General features: G+C 36.3%; 1 protein-coding gene across 1 annotated transcript in view; it reads right to left on the bottom strand.

The window, feature by feature from the left end:
- LOC131150473 (phosphoglucan, water dikinase, chloroplastic) overlaps nucleotides 1-16738 on the bottom strand; it is a 74071-nt gene that overhangs the window by 37634 nt on the left and 19699 nt on the right. Inside the window, exons 3-6 of the mRNA XM_058101201.1 lie at nucleotides 13468-13554; nucleotides 13249-13380; nucleotides 4281-4406; nucleotides 4015-4193 (exon numbers count right to left, since the gene is read on the bottom strand). Coding sequence (XP_057957184.1) covers nucleotides 4015-4193; nucleotides 4281-4406; nucleotides 13249-13380; nucleotides 13468-13554 — 524 coding nt within the window. The remainder of the gene's footprint in view (nucleotides 1-4014; nucleotides 4194-4280; nucleotides 4407-13248; nucleotides 13381-13467; nucleotides 13555-16738) is intronic.

Below are 16738 nucleotides of genomic sequence, written 5' to 3'. Positions count from 1 at the left end.
CTCACGTTCACTAGAAATGAGATTTATGAGGTTAAAGTTGAATACACAAGTAAATCTAGTTTTTAGCTGAGTCATTAAGCCGTTACAAAAAAAAACAGATTTGCAGTTTATTTATAAGTTCACACTTCCATGATCAGATCAATATGCTAGAGAATTTGGACACGATCACCGTTACTTATTGGCCCTTCACCATCACTTGGAACTTTGAAGGAGGTATGGTGACGCTGCCATGTGTTTGGAAATGTTTCATGGGAGTTGTACCACCATTTCGAAAATACATCTTAATACATAGAAAGTACATAATGCAATCAATATTATACTTCAGATGTTAGACGTTATTCTTTTATAGATAACAAAACAAATTTCCAGTAAGGATTAAAAAAGTACAAGAGATAAAAAGGCATTCACCACAAAGATAAAAAATAATTACAGAAGTGCTGCCCTCCAATCCCTTTGAATATCGCACAGCAACAACCTCCCAAAAGCCCCAAAGGTAATGAGACCAAAAAAAGCAAAAAATAAAAATAAAAATAAAATAAAAAAACCTGCTCCCAAAGCAAAATTGAGTCGTCTTATTATACTTGAAAATATTAGTGCTCCTCTTGAGCCATAAAATCCACAAAATGGAAGGCACTGCAAAAATCCATAAAGTCCTCCATCTTCTACTCTTCCATACCCCAAAATCTCACTAGCAAAAAGTCTCGGACATTTTTTGGGGTCCCCCCCATTCCTCGCCATTACAAGAAAACAAAATATCCCAAATTACCTTGCAACCCGGCAATGAAGAAAAAGAACATTAATATTGTTCAACTCATGGCACAGCATACAAACATCTGGGCTCAGAGCCTTACAGGTTCTCCTTATCTGAAGCAAGTCATTTGTGAAGTTTTCAAGCGAAATCTTTAGATAAGCCCATTATCTAACAATCAACACTGCCCCAACATGTCAATAACCTCCAACTCATGTAGAATGCCAATCTTCCTCTCATTAAAATCACCAAAAGCCTCTTTATTCCAAACTTTCAGCTTTTCTTTACAGACTTTGATTTTTTTGAAATTTTTTATTCTTGATTTTTTGAAGATTTTTATGAATGCTAGCATTATACTTGAGTTTGGTTTATGTAAATTAATTAATGATTTTTTTAATTATAATTAACATTTGGGAAATTACGTATTGATCATGACAACTAGTCTCAAGAAGACGTTGACTAATGGGAAGAGAGGCAATAGGAACATCTGCGGTAACCAGATCAGAATATTCGTTCCAAAGAGTCAGAAACGCCAAATAATAGTCTTGGATGGAGCGATTGTCATGTTGAAACATGGCAATCACATGCTCTAACTGAAAACAACGGGCACCGTTATCTTGATGATATACTGTTTTTAAATAAGTCCACATGGATTGAGCGGTGCGATAAGGTCACAAGTTGGGGGCAATATGTGGCTCAACCGAACCAAGAAGCGAAGACATAATCCGAGCATCAAGCACAGCCCAAGAGACAAGCCGATGAATCCTTGGCATCAAGCACAGCCCATGAAGGACAAGCCTCTGAATCCTTGGATTTATCAGGATTGGGTGCACAATCAGTGCCATCAATATGACCCCAAAGATCTTTTCCCTCTAGGAAAAGTTCAAATTGAAAAGCCCACATAGAATAATTGCTGCCCGTAAACTTGGCACACACAGGTGCGGAGTCCATGCTAAAGAAACGAGAAAATCGAGAAGCCCAAAAAAATCAGACTGTGCCAATGCAGGCACACCAAAAAAAAAAAAGATCAATCTGCCTGCACTAAAAAATAAATCTTGAACCAAGAAACCTGCTGTTCCAAGAATCACAAGGGCAGAGAAGCACCAGAAACAGCAACAGAAAGAACCAAGAACAACCTGCCTGCACTAAAAAACAAATCTTGAACCAAGAAACCTGATGTGCCGAGAATCACAAGGTCAGAAAAGCACCAGAAACAGCAACAGAAAGTTGTTCCAATCGACCTGCCTGCACTAAAATAAATTTCAAACCAAGATACCTGCTGTGCTGAGAATCACAAGGACTAAGAAGCACCGGAACAGCAACAGAAAGCTGTTCCGACAGCCACTCAGTAACAGAAAAACTGAAAAAACAGAGAACCAAAAAATTCCAGAAGACAATAGACTCACGATAGACACAGAAGTGAGAGACACCTCCGAAACCGAGAAGACAAAAAAAATTCAAGGGGAAAAAAAATTAGCAGTCGGCAAACTCTGATACCATGTCAAAGTATTGTGTGAATGGCCGAATGGTTTGGCCTTGAGTTCTGTATATTATATATAGACTTTACAAGAATGCTATAAATGGAAAGTAAATAAGTTCCAGCATGATTCTAGCCCTATACATGTAAACTATAATCTGTCAAGATATATGCTAATTGTACAGAATAATGAATGGAAAAATAAGGAAATAATTGTGGGCTAAAATAAGGAAAGAAATCTTTTGTTGCTTGCTGTTCTGTTGACATAAATATCACCTAACCCCAGCTTGTAACAAACATTGGACAAGGTGGGCTTAAATAAAGGCTTCGTAAAAACATCACCTACCTGATCGACAGATTTCACCAAAGGAGTCCTCACAACCTTCTTCAACACAACATCCCTCACTAAATGACAATCACTTCTATGTGCTTTGTCTTCTCATGAAACACTGGATTGCAAGCAATAGAAATGGTAGCTTGATTATCACAACATACATCTATTGGCTTCACTACCAAGATTCCCATCTCTGACATAAGAGATTTCAGCCACATAAGCTCACTCATAGTATAAGCCATAACTCGATATTCCGCTTCAGCACTAGATTTTGCTATAGCAGTTTGTTTCTTGCTACACCAAGTAAAAAGATTACCTCCCACAAACGTACAATATCCAGTAGTAGACCTTCGCTCATCAACAGATCCAGCACAATCTGCATCAGAGTATCCCACAATTTCTATTCATTTATATATCAAACCTTTGTTGGGAAAGCCTTTGAGATACCTCAAAATCCAACAAACAGCATCCCAATGCGGTTGTTTTGGATTTTCCATAAACTAACTCACCACCCCCACTACAAAAGATATGTCAAGTCTAGTGACAGTCCAGTAGATCAGCTTACCAACCAACTACCTATATCGACATTTGTCTTCAAAGTCCAGTTCAACATTCCTAAACAACTTCATATTGGGATCCATAGGAGTATCAACTGGTTTAGCTCCCAACAAACCAGTCTCACTTAGCAAGCCAACGCATATTTTCGCTAAGATAGATTCAAACCCTTCCTACACCATACAATCTCAATACCAAGAAAGTAACGCAGAATACCCAAGTCCTTGAGTTGAAACTTTGCTTGAAGCCACTGCTTAACATCTACAATCCCACTAGGGTCACTGCCAGTGATGATGATATCATCAACATAAACTACTAGAAGTACCACCTGTCTCCATTTTGTAGACAAGAAACTGAATGATCGGAGTAGCACTATATAAAGCCAAATGCAGAAACAACACCACCAAATTTATCACACCAAGCTTGATGAGACTCTTTAAGATCATAAATGGATTTATTCAACCTGCATATTTTACCATCCTCCCCCTAAGCAACATACCCAAGAGGTTGCTCCATGTATACCTCTTGCAAATCGCCATACAAGAAGGTATCTTCACATCTAACTTATATAAGGACCAACCAAATTAACTGCCAATGAAATCAATACATGAACATAATTTCATTGAGCAACTAGAGAGGAAGAGAAAAGTTAGAGATGGAGGAGAAAAGAAGAGGATGAGAGAATAGCAGAGGAGAAGAAGAGAAAAAGAGAGGATAGAACTGAGCAGCAGTTTCCCGGAGTCTACGTACAGGTCCAGGTCTGTCCTCTTATATATATTATTAATAATAAAGTCTTAAGGACAAAAATAACCCCATTAACGCAAGCTAACTATTAAAATAACATATGCTCTTCCAACAAGTTACTTGTCTACTGATCAAAGGTTCAAATAGATGACACACCTTCCAGCATTAAAGAAGTCCCTAAGTTCTTGATGGAATATCTTGAACTGCTCCACAAATGCCTGGCTATATTCTCCAGGATTCTTAGTAATTCTTGCAAGCATTGCTTCTGTGGCAACCAGATCTTCTGGTCCAGCATTACGATGAAGCTTGTTTTGTATTGTGTGTTTTATCTCTTGCTGAAAAGTCAAAAATTAAAAACAAGAATTAACAAAAACAATTTTAGCAAAAAAAGATTTAATTTGCCAGGTGCTCAATGAAGCTACCTTGAGGTCATGAGGGATATCATTCCGATGAGCAATATCTCTAATTCGAGTTAGAGGAACAGATGCAGTAAATTCTGCCTTAAAAGATGGCAAACATGGGTGAATTTTTCGGATGGCAATTATTTCCTGCACATTATCAAATAACAAAATAATAAATAACATATGCAAAGCCTACGAAAGAAGTAATCAAAACTTACAATAATAGAAGGAACATTAGCACTAAACTGCAGACAAAATTAATGTGTTATTAATTAAAAAAGCAATTTAATCACTTTTTGTAAAACTGTATTTTGGAGAGCTATCTATCTCACATATTTCTCTCTTCAATTGTCTTGGCAATTGCTTAACAGTCTAGGGTTGCATCCTCCTCATAAACTCATAAAAAGCTCCTGGCGTGGTAGCATTGGACCAAGTGGCAGTGGACAAATAAACAAGAAAATGTGAGACTTTTTAGGATCCCTCATACGGTTTTCTTTTATCAGCAAAAGAAATCTTATTGAGTAGAAAAGAGATGAAATAGAGAATAAGGCATGCTCTACAAGAAAACTAAGGAAAAAGGAAGAGGAAATAAGAAGTCACAAAATACTTCATAAAGATCATGCTAACAAAAGCATCACCTGTATAGTGTTCGACAGATGTTGTATATTTTAGACTCTCAGAGACATCCTCTCATAGCACTGACAGTGATAGGAATTACAAGAGCCATAACGAATATCCATGTCCTCCACATCCACACAATTATCCTGTGCCCCCATCACAACATTACTCACTCTACCATCTAGGCTATCCAGCCTGTCCAACATTTTGACTGCTATTACCCCCGAGCTTAATACCCCACCCTACCCTACTTATATTATTACCCACCACCATCTCCAGCCCCAGTCCAAGGAGAATTTGAAGAACGGCCGTCATTTCTCCTGTGTCAGTCTGCTTCTTCATTGCCCACTCAATGTCAAAGGCAAAATTGAGATTAAAAAAAAATATGGGTGCCTTTTATTACTTATTGTTGGAAGAGAATAAGTTATTAGTAATTAGGCTGTTTAAGGTGAGGATAGTTTTGTCCTAAACTCATTTTTTATTATTACTTTTTTTTGGATTACGCACTGGGTTTCCACGTGTCTATTTTACGGTCCACATGACTAATCCTGTGCCCCTTGAAGTCAACCCCACAACTCCAAAGGGAGGTAAATTTCAGGAATCCAAGGGCGGAAACGAACCCGGGAGGGTTTGAACACCTGACCTCGTGAGAGGCACTCCCGCATACCGCACTACCACCTGAACCACACCCTGGGGGTATTAATATAAATGAGGGCAGAACTGGAGCTGTACATTGGCTCCAGGAAACTGAAACTGCCACCAATTTTTCCACTTCTTCTCTATTCCATTTCGAACTTTTCAACATGCTATCAGAGCATTGATCTCCTCTAAATCTGATTTATCGGAATTGATTTGATGCTCTGCTTTACATTTTTTCTTCTCATCCTCCCCTAATCAGTTCTCAGATCTGATTTTCTGGTTACTTTAGAGACGTTTAGGACACACTTCCTCTTGGTTAGGCTATGCAGCATCCTTGGTAGGAATCTGTGCTTTCATGGTGATTTGCTGATGTGAAATTTATAGTATAGTGCTGTGGCTGTTCCTTTGTTCCACAGGCTGGTGTCAGTTGTACTCTGTGGTTTGCTGATGATGCTGTTTTGATGCTCCATGTGTTCGTGATTGATTGCATGCAATATTTTATCAATTTCTGGTTGGTTTTGATAGGAGTTCAATGACTTATCTCCTGTTCTTGCCTGCACTCACTTCCAGTTGCTACCCTCCATAATGCCTGTAGCTGCAGCCAGGTTGTTTATTAAGTGCCTGCAGTGCTTTGTTGTTGTTTGCCCTGTTCCTTGTGGTTAAGTAATTCCTCCTAGGATATTGCAGCCTCAGCTCTGGTCACAGCTACCTCCTGAATTTCTGGTTCTTTAAGTTCTGAAATGCTGTAAGTTCTGGATTTTTGAAGTCTTGAAGTGCTGTTTTGTGCAAAAATGTGCTGCCTGACTTCTATGCAAGTTTCTTCCCGTGATAATTCAGCCATCATTGCTGCCTCTAAATGTGGTAGGGGAAGTTTTGGAGGACAGGACAAGGTTTGGATTGCGGCCTTGGCAGCAGTATGTATTTGGATGAAAAGTTCGTCATGGCAATCATTGCATATTTCCACACACGGAGGCAAGGACAATCGTACTGTTGATCGCTGTTGGGATCTCCTTCAAAAACCAACTTGGGCTAGTAAATCTCTTGCTGAGGGAGTTGAGTACATCATCTACCATGTCCTGAGAGGAGTATAACAATTTCTTTTGCATGGTTCAACAACTCCAATCTCGATCTTCTACATTCAGCTATTGTGACCTCTTCAAGTATAGTCAGGTTTCTTGCCTCTTCATCCTCCTTACCTTGAATTCTAGCTTTTGGTGCCTCCTCTTGTAGAATAGGTAGTCCTGATTTCTTTTAGTCTTTGAACCCAACTATTTTACACTCTAAGATCACTCTTGTTGATGGTTTGGTTACACCAGTTTCTAGATGTAGCAATATTTTTCCAATTCCTTCTACTTTTCTTTCCTCTGTTACGTTGCCTAAACTTTACTTGAACCAACTATCAGTAGTCAATTAACTTATCTCATAACCGCTTCCCATTGTGTTATAAGAGGATTGATGGCTTGAGAAGGATGGCCATATGACAAGAAATGGAAATATCACAGGTCATCCTTCTCAAGCCCTCCACCAATCCTCTTATAACACAACGAGAAGCAGTTATGAGATTAGTTGATTGACTACTAATGGTAGATTTTGATACCTTGGATCTACTCATAATTTTTTGGATAGCTTGGGCCTCGAGTTGGCTGATCATGGAGGAAATGAAGTTAGGCTTGATGGAGTAAATCTAGAGCAAAGAAGTGTAAAGGGAATTAGAGAATTTGAAGTGTTCGGTGAACTATGATGGGAAGGGATTAAAGAGGGGGCTTTCTTGGATAATTTCAGCTTTTATTTTTATGATTATTTTTTATTTTCCTTTCTGTTCTTTGATTTTATTTTTTTATTTTTTTATTTTTGAGGATTTAGTATCCTCATTCTGATTGTACATTCTCTTTCTTAATATATCTTTTTTTATTATCAAAAAAATTATGCAAGCAAAAGGAGAAATTGAAGAGGTTGTAATACATAGAGTGAAAGCATGATGGGTTAAATGAAGGAGTGCATCAGGCATGTTTTATGATCATAGAATATCCTTAAAATTTAAAGGAAAGTTATATAGGACAGCTATAAGGCCAGCCATACTTTATGGATCAAAGTGTTGGGCAACTAAGAAACAACATGTACAAAAAGTAAAAGTTGCTGAAATGCAAATGTTAAGGTGGATGAGTGATAAACATTAAAAGATAAATTGAAGAATGAACATATTCGCAATAAATAGGGACAGCACCAGTCGAAGACAAGATAAGGGCGGGGCAACTTTAATGGTTTGGGCACTTGAAATGAAGACCAAGCAGCGACCTGTGAGGAGGAGTGAGTTAGTTATTGTTTATGGTATAAAAAAGGGTAGGGGTATACCTAAAATAACCTGGAATGAGATACTGAGAAAAGACTTAAAAGCTCATAAACTAGCAAAGGAAAATGATCTTGATCAAGTGGATTGGCAGAAAAGGATTCATGTGACTGACTCCATCTAGTGGGACTTAAGACTTGTTATTGTTGTTGCGGTAGTTGTTGTCACTGTGGTTGTTGCTGCTGTTGTTGGCGTTTCTTTTGATCAACACACACTTGTTTTGGTAATCCATCCCTCCAAAAAACTACCAAGTTTTTTTCCATGTTCAAGTATATTTTTCATTTCTAGTATTCTACATGTTAGTTGGAAAAGCATATTAGGTCATTTTTCCCATCTAGAGTCAAGAATCCTAGAGAATCATTGTTGTTTCTTCTTTCAAATATTGGGGGTCTGTGTAGAGACCAAAATTTGACCGATGACGAAGACAGCCGTGATAGGTATTCTCCATGCCATTTCATATGGTGAGAGGGAGAGACTAAGAGAGAGACATGTCTTATATGCCGTTAAGGCTTGATCATACATTGTCCGCCTAGAGTTGAATAGCTTAAGCTTTTAGATAAAGTGGCAATCTAGCATGGTGTCAGACCCATGGTTCCTAGGAAGTCTTGGGTTCTAGTCTTGTTGCCCGCATTTGATGTATGTTTGTTAAATAGATATTGTGTTCCCAATATGAACGTTATTCATTGCTTGTTTATCTCTCCAGGTGTAGAGGAGTGTTAAGGCTTAATATGTATTATTGGCCCACAATCTAATAGCTTAAGCTTTTAAGTAAAATGGCAATCTAACATTTGCTTTTATGAGATTGCACAATAAAGCATGACGTTAGAAGTACAAATATTGAACATGCCGTGTTTTTTATGTTTCATTATTTCCATTAAATTTATGATTTCATTATCTAAATTGCATTTTTTTAGTCAAAAAAATTGTGAAACATAAGCAATGCAAGACTTTTTGCACTAATAATGTCAAGAGAACCAAGATAACAATTAAAACATGCAGTCTATGTTGCAAAATATATAATCTTTATCTTTCAATATATAAAGTCACTTGGGGGGTACTGCCTTTCACACAACTTTTTGTTCTGCAGCAGCGTCATTGCAAATGCTTCTTTCCATCGTCTTTCCTGGCAGCATGCCTCTCTCTCTCTCTCTCTCTCTCTCACACACACACACACACACACTTGAGGGGTACAGCCTTTTGCACAACTTTTTGTTCTGCAGCAGCATCATTGCAAATGCTTCTTTCCATCGTCTCTCTCTCTCTCCACAATGGGGCCCATCAAAAAGGGAAAAAAATAAATTTTCGTCCACACAAAACCTATTTCCAAATGGAACAGCCCATCCTTCCATCACCTGCAGCATCCAGCCCATCTCTCTCTCTCTCTCTCTCTCTCCACAATGGGGCCCATCAAAAAGGGAAAAAATAAATTTTCATCCACAAAACCTATTTCTAAATGGAACAGCCCATCCTTCCATCACCTGCAGCATCCAGCTCCCCGTTGTGCCACATTGCACCACCAAGCACTACCAATCATGCAGATATGCCTATTTTCTTACTTATTTTGGTATACTATCTGATGCAGGACCAAACTGTAGGAAAGAAATTGGAAGAAAAAATAGAAAAAGGAAAAGGAAAATTTGAATGAAGAAAAATCTCAATAAGGGTTCCATATTCTCAATTATGCAAGCCGTCTCAAAAGTCAGAAGTACGTAACCTTCATATAGGCATTGCCCCCAAAATCAAATGAAACAAATATATGGGAAATACAATTTCAAATATCTTGTCTAGAGTTTTTTTGCTTTGGTAGCTATTTGAAATTGTATATATGATCGTGGCTCACTTTTTGGAGTCTCTGCCAATAAAAATCGTGCCTATCAAATTTTAAATATATACATATATACACATATATGAAAGAAAAATTCACTGTTCAGGCAGACCTCAACATCTAGCAAAATAAGATGGTTCCCCCAACCTTAACTTTAATTTGGAGTAATTGTTTATACCTACTAGTGAAGTGCTGACCTGATGGATGGGGAGGGGAAAGCTTGGCTTAGAACCAACTCCAGCAAGAGAGCGAAGGGAGGAGGTGGGTCACACAGTATGGTACACTTGAAATATTTGAAATAATCTCAACTCGTAAACATGCAAAAGGCAGCACAAATGCCTATCAGAGCTTTAAATGTGCATTGAGAAAGCAGTTCAGGTGTAACTTGAGCATGTATAGGCACATTCAAAGACATGCAAAAGGCAGCATGATGACAACATCAAATTTTGAACAAAGGTGCATGTGGTCCAAACTCATTCACTATGTAAGGGGAATGTCAACACATCGGGCTCAATCAATAGACCCTTCGGAAACCCAAACCAAAAATACTTACACCCTGTTTGGTTTGTTGAATCAGACCTGGAAAGGAATCAAATTTCAAGAATGGAATTGTATTCCTGCAGCTGGTTTGCAAAATCAAGGGCAGAATCATATTCCGGCTGGAATACAATTCTTACAAACAACAAAATCGTGATTCCAGTCCAGATGGGCTGGAATCCATCCTCATTCCACGGAATCAAACTCATTTGTAATAAAAAAATATTATAAAAACAACAACAAATAGTAACAATACTAATTATTATTAGTATATAAATATAATAACTAATAATAATTGCAATACCAATAATATTTATTACTATAAAAATAATAATAACAACAAAAACAATATTAATAATAAAAAAGGCCAAAATGACATTAATTATTATTTTAAATATAATAATTTTTATAGAAATAATAATAAACAATAATAAAAACTAACAATAATTACAATAACAATAATATTTACTATTATAAAATAATAATAACAACAAGAAGTCAAGAACCATAATAATATAAAAATTCAAAAATAATTATTATTTTAAGGACAATAATTATCATAAAAATAATAATAGCAACAGTAAAAATGAATAATTACACTAATAATAATCAGTATTATTAAAATAATAATAATCAAATGAAAACAAAAACAAATAATCACAATACTAATTATTATTATAAAAATAAAATAATTACAATAACAATAATATTTATTACAATAAAAATAACAATAACAACTAATAGTAATACAATAATAATAATATTTAATATTATAAAAATAATAAAAACAACAAAAACGATAAGAATAATTATTATTATTTGAAGGATAATAATTATTATAAAATAATAAAAATAATAACATTAATAATAATCAAAAATAAAAAATAATAATTACAAAATTAAATAATTATGCATTAAAGGCATTTATTAAAAATGGCTTATTTTTCATTCCATTGTAAAAGTCATTGAAGAATATCAAATGTTGGAAAGAAATAGAAACAGAGAATCCTAGTGTTATTCCATGTTGCCAACCAAAAGCAGTAATTGCATTCCAAAAGCAATTCCATTCTTACCTTGATTCCATTCCTCCCTCAATTTCATTCCGCAAACCAAACGGGGGCATTAGCACCTATGCTGCAGAGAGATATGTTTTTACATCTCTTATTGAAAATTCTGCTTTATTGTAATACCTAAAAACAGTGTTTTAAAAGACTCAATCGAGGCTCGCCTACGCCTTGAGGCTCAATCTAAAATACCAAATTCCAAAAAGGCTAGTGCATTACATGCTGAGGCTTACACATTTTTATAAAAAGCACACCTTTTGCGCCTTTTTAGTTGAGGCTTACGCATTTTGGGTGTGTGATTCTCGAGTTAGAATTGGTTAGAAAATTTTAACTACATGTTTGTACAAAAGGAATGTCATAATATGAGTTCATTTCTAAAACTCTTGAACCTCAACCTTTCCAAAATAACTGGACTTGTATCTTATGTCATGAAAATAGTTTGAACTTTGTAGTGGTATAGATATCTCTTGTCATGATTTATGTCATGTATTCAAGTTAGCAATTTTTGAATGGCCAACAAGTATTTTGCAAAGTAAATCTAGTTTTTCTTTTTTACATTATATTTGTGATTTTCTATTTTTTACTTTATTTTAAATATATATAATTTATTTAACAATTTTTTATCGTAAAAACCAAATTCTCAAAAGGCTCACGCCTCGCCTTTTGAGGGTTAAAATGCCCTGCCTTACGCCTTCGCCTTTTAAAACATTGCCTAAAAACATATAAATTGTAGGTGTATACACAAAGATGTTTGCATGACAGCAAGTCATCTGGTTACTTGTGATGCCCTTGCACAAACAGCAATCAAACTGGGTGTTTTACCAGACAAGGACCAGGATGCAGGCAGAAGTTATTATTCAACTCCCAAACTCTCCACCTCAACCACAAAAGTTCCACACATTCCCTCAATACTTCATCATCACCCCAAAACCCAATCTCCTAAATCACTTTTCTTTCAACAAATTCACCAAAACCCAAGACATGCAATTGTTTCTGCTTCTAAAACCATCTTCACTACCCTCCCTGAGCTGCCATCGACCACCACAAGTTGCAGCCACAATCAATTGTGGTCGTCACCTTCAACAACAGATGTCGGGTGCTTTAGCACTGGAAAACTACAAAAAACCACCAACCCAAACACTTGCAGCCCACCACCATTTTGCTGCCCTTTACTCTAGGGAATTCCACACAATCATTGTAATCATTCTATTGCTATGACAGCCATTGTCCTGGTTGTAGACATCATTAAACCTCCATCAATAATAGAATGATTACTTTGCCAGAAAGAGGGTGCAGATTAAATGTGAAGCAAAGAGAGGTTGGGAGACTGGAACAAAAAAGAAGAGGTAAAAGCCTCTGGAATGCGTAAGGGAAAAAAGGGAAATTTTAGGGGCTTGTATCTGACACCTCACCCCCACATCTGCAAATTCACACATGTGAGTGTATTAAAATGATGACAAAAGAAATAAATTTGTATTTCAACCTTCTTTGTGGGTTTCTGCAACTGAAGCAGTAACTGATGTTTACTGGGATTCGAAACCTTTGTTCAATTGATTTTTACCTTGCTTTTTCTTTCTAAGTTTTTGCTGATAAAGAGGATGCCTTATCCTTTTTTTTCCTGTACTATTTGTTCTCTATATTCTTTTTCATTGTAAATTTCTTCTTTTTTAAGAAAGAAAAATTAAACGGATACTTTACATAGCTGAGAGTTGCATTCACATCAATTCCAAACATCCATAAAAATGAGAAAGTATGGAAAAACCTGAACAAAAGTGAAAAGGAAATTTACAAGACCAGTCTGCCAGCTAATATCAATCGAAAAAAATACAAAAATTAAGTTTTATGGGCAGGTAACTAGGTAAGTATCAGAATAACAAACTAGGAGAAACTATGTCTTGAAAATTTTCACACAGAAAAAGTAACTATTTTACAATCCATGAAGCCAGAATAATATATAACCTGAGGTGAAGTGTCTTTCCCATAAGTAATTCTTTCCAATTCGCAAAATATAAGCCTAGAAATCTCAGCATGCCTGTTAGGTCGATGATGACCTCCATCTTCAAAACAAGGAATTTGCCCAATGTTTATCCACTGCATATAGAGAAGAAGATCTGAGAAAGAAGTTGAGGAATCAATACAAAGAAACATACTCCACAGGAACAAAATTATATATACAACCTTCAGATATATAGCTGTATATATGAGAGCCTCCAAACGTTCCGCATTCTTCGGAATGCCAGCTAGAAGTTCGCGTACAACTTCAAGCTTCACCATTAACAGGGGTGTGAAGACAGATAAGTTTTAATAAGGGAAATAAAATTATACAGTACAGATTGATATTTCAGTAAGTTACGATACAAAAACCAGAATGAAACTCATCAGAAGTAAACCGAATAATCAAAAGCTGAATCCGGAGAAAAGTTTGCCCATGTTTATCATAATGGACCTTATAAAAACTAGCATCTTTAACTCAACAAATCAGAACAAAAAATTCTAAAGAAGCAGTGGGTGAAGATGTCATTTCAGGACAACAAGATCATATATTCCACAGTAGAACAATACGTAATGTTATCATCACAACATACATTTTTTTTTTAAGTATTATCTTCACAGTATCTAAAAAATGAGCCACGCAACATGATTGAAATATTCTGTATAATGATAAAGAATACAATAACAAAAAAGAAACATCATCAATCTAAACCCCCTGCTTAACCAACCAACACCACACTCCCCCCGCCCCCCCAACAAAAAAAAAAAGGAAAGAAAAACAGGAAGAAGAAAAAACCTCTAAGGTACGCATAAATATACCACTATTCGTGAAGTCTACAGGTATCTACATTATGGCAAATTGAGCCAAGGTTTATAAAGCTCCTTCCTCCAGATATAGGTCCTCAATCCTCAAACAAAAATCTAAGGTAGGAGCATGAGCCATTTGGTAGAGCCGTAAGGCATGCATTTGACCATGTAGAGCTGTTTGGTAGAGCCATTTGGGCAGCATCTGCAAATGGGCCTCCTAAGCATTTTCTAGCGTTGGATGGTTTTCTTTTTAAGAAGAAATTTTTGTGCATTCCACAAGATTCTTTTAAGGGGGGCTATTATCTTTGAACTTCACAACGGTGCAACATTTTGGCAAAGATAAAAATTTGCTCTTGTTCAAGAAATTACAATTGACCAAAGATTGAAAGAGATGTCACTAGGTTTATTCAGCATTGCAGAACATGCCATACGTCCAAAACTCATAGTTAAAATACTAGATTATACACCCATTGCCAGTAGCTAAAGCTCCAGAGGAAGAGGTCAATATGGATTTTGTCCTTGCATTGCGTAGGAGCTCATGAAAAAAATATTTCCATGGTGATGGTTGATCATTTCTCTAAAATGGCACATTTTGTTCCATAAAGCAAAATTCTAGGTGTTACAAATGTTGCTGATCTATACTTCAAAAAGATTGTCAAGCTTCATGGTATTCCAAAAACAACCACTTCAGATAGAGATCCCAAGTTTATAAGTCATTTTGGTGCACACTTTGGAGAAAGCTTGGAACTCATTTCAATTCAGCACCACTTGCCATCCCCAAACTAATGGTCAAACAGAGGTTTTAAACAGGAGTTTGGGAAAACTTTTGAGGAGTTCAGTTAAGAAGAATATTAAGTATTGGGATCCTGTTTTTCCACAAGCAAAATTCTCTTTTACAATCATTCAACTAGCCAAAGTACTGGTTATAGTCCTTTTCAAGTTGTTTATTTTCAGAATCCACTGTGTCCATTGTATTTTGTTCCTCTCCTAACTACTAACAATTTTAGTGGAGAGGCAGAAGAAAGAGCTAAACAACTTCAGAAGCTGCATTGACAGATTCGTGAGAAGATTGCTAAAAAAAAATGAGCAATATCATGGTCAAGCCAACAAGCATCGAAAATTTTATAAATTCAAAGAAGGTGATCTAGTTTGGGTTCACCTTTCCCCCTGGGACAATTTGGAAAGCTCAAGCCAAGGGCTCATGGTCCATTAAAAATTCTTAAGTGAATTGGTGAAAATGCTTTAAAAATTGAGCTTCCAGCCGATTATGATGTTTCAGACAATTTCAATGATGTTGATTTATCTCCTTATTATGGTGGCATAGCACATGGCTCACCCACTCAGGGACGATGACTCCTTCAACCAGGGGAGTGTACTTAAAGAGCTCAAGTGAATTTAGGCTGTTGGAAGGTGACTTAATGGTGCGAACAAATTAGTTCTTGAAATTGTAGACCATCATGTTTTAGCCCAATTTCAAAAAGGTTCTGGAGCTTGGAGGAAAAAAAAAAAAGCCTATCACCAATGGAAATTAAGTTGAAAATTTGATTTTCAGTAGATTAAATTACATATTAATTGGAGTTCTCTTGCAGAAGTTAGGGGCCGTTTGACTTTTAGTCTGCAATCAGCAGTTTAAGCTTTTTATATGTTTGCATTTATGTAAGAAAACATGTTAAGCTCTTCTTTGAGTCTACTTTTGTCAAAGCCAATTTTACTGCACTCTTGGTACATAGGGATGGAATTGAATCAAGAGAAATGGAATCAAGTTTTTCACTTGATTTTATCATGTTCTCCATTCAAATTTTCACTCCGTTCCTTTCCTACCCCATTCCATTCTGCCAACCAAACATATTGTTAGAATAAAACGAGAGGTACCATTTTCCTATGCTTGGAGGGTTGTTCCAAATCTATATAAGCATTTGTAGAAATGTATTAACGGTATTAGAGAGTAATTTTGAATGAAAATTGGAGAATATGGCCTTTGCGTCGTTTCTCTTAGTTTTGTACCTCCTTCATGAGTGATGAACATTATCTTTTAAACTCTGTATCTCTAAAGTGGTGAGTTATATATATCTTTATAGTGAGTTTTCTTGTTTCTTATCTCTTTGGTGGATTCCATTGAGTGGTAGCAAAGCTATTAATTGTGTGTGCACGTGGTCTATAAGTTCCTCATTTCTAACAACCTAGTATCATGAGGAGACAAGAAATCATTGATGGAATAAAAAAATATTCATCTAAGGACCTGGCAATGGAGAAATAAGATGTCCCCTCAAAAATTGTGATATTCGCACTTTACATATTTTCTCCAAGTATGGGCATCATAACATCTATATCTTTCTAAGTGTGAGGATCATGAGGTCTATATCCCAGCAAAGACATATTTAAGTCTGCAAAGAGAGAACTTGTCCTCACCAATACATGGAAAATGAATAAAACATGCGCATGCATGAGCCCAACAAAGAAAATGAAGGTTTTTGGGTACATGATGGAGAAGGGAATTTGTCCCCCAAAAACACTTGATGGCATCCTTTTGAATAGAAAATAGGTTGTAAGGAGAGCATCAACCCGAAAAGAAAGAGTAGCAACCATGCTATGTCAAGTAAATGTCCATTTCTTCATTGAACTACTCCATTTTGCCAAGGGGTACACACAA

Source organism: Malania oleifera, chromosome 3 (assembly GCF_029873635.1).
Source record: "Malania oleifera isolate guangnan ecotype guangnan chromosome 3, ASM2987363v1, whole genome shotgun sequence".
NCBI lineage: Eukaryota > Viridiplantae > Streptophyta > Magnoliopsida > Santalales > Ximeniaceae > Malania > Malania oleifera.
This window is presented reverse-complemented; position numbering and strand designations above follow the sequence as displayed.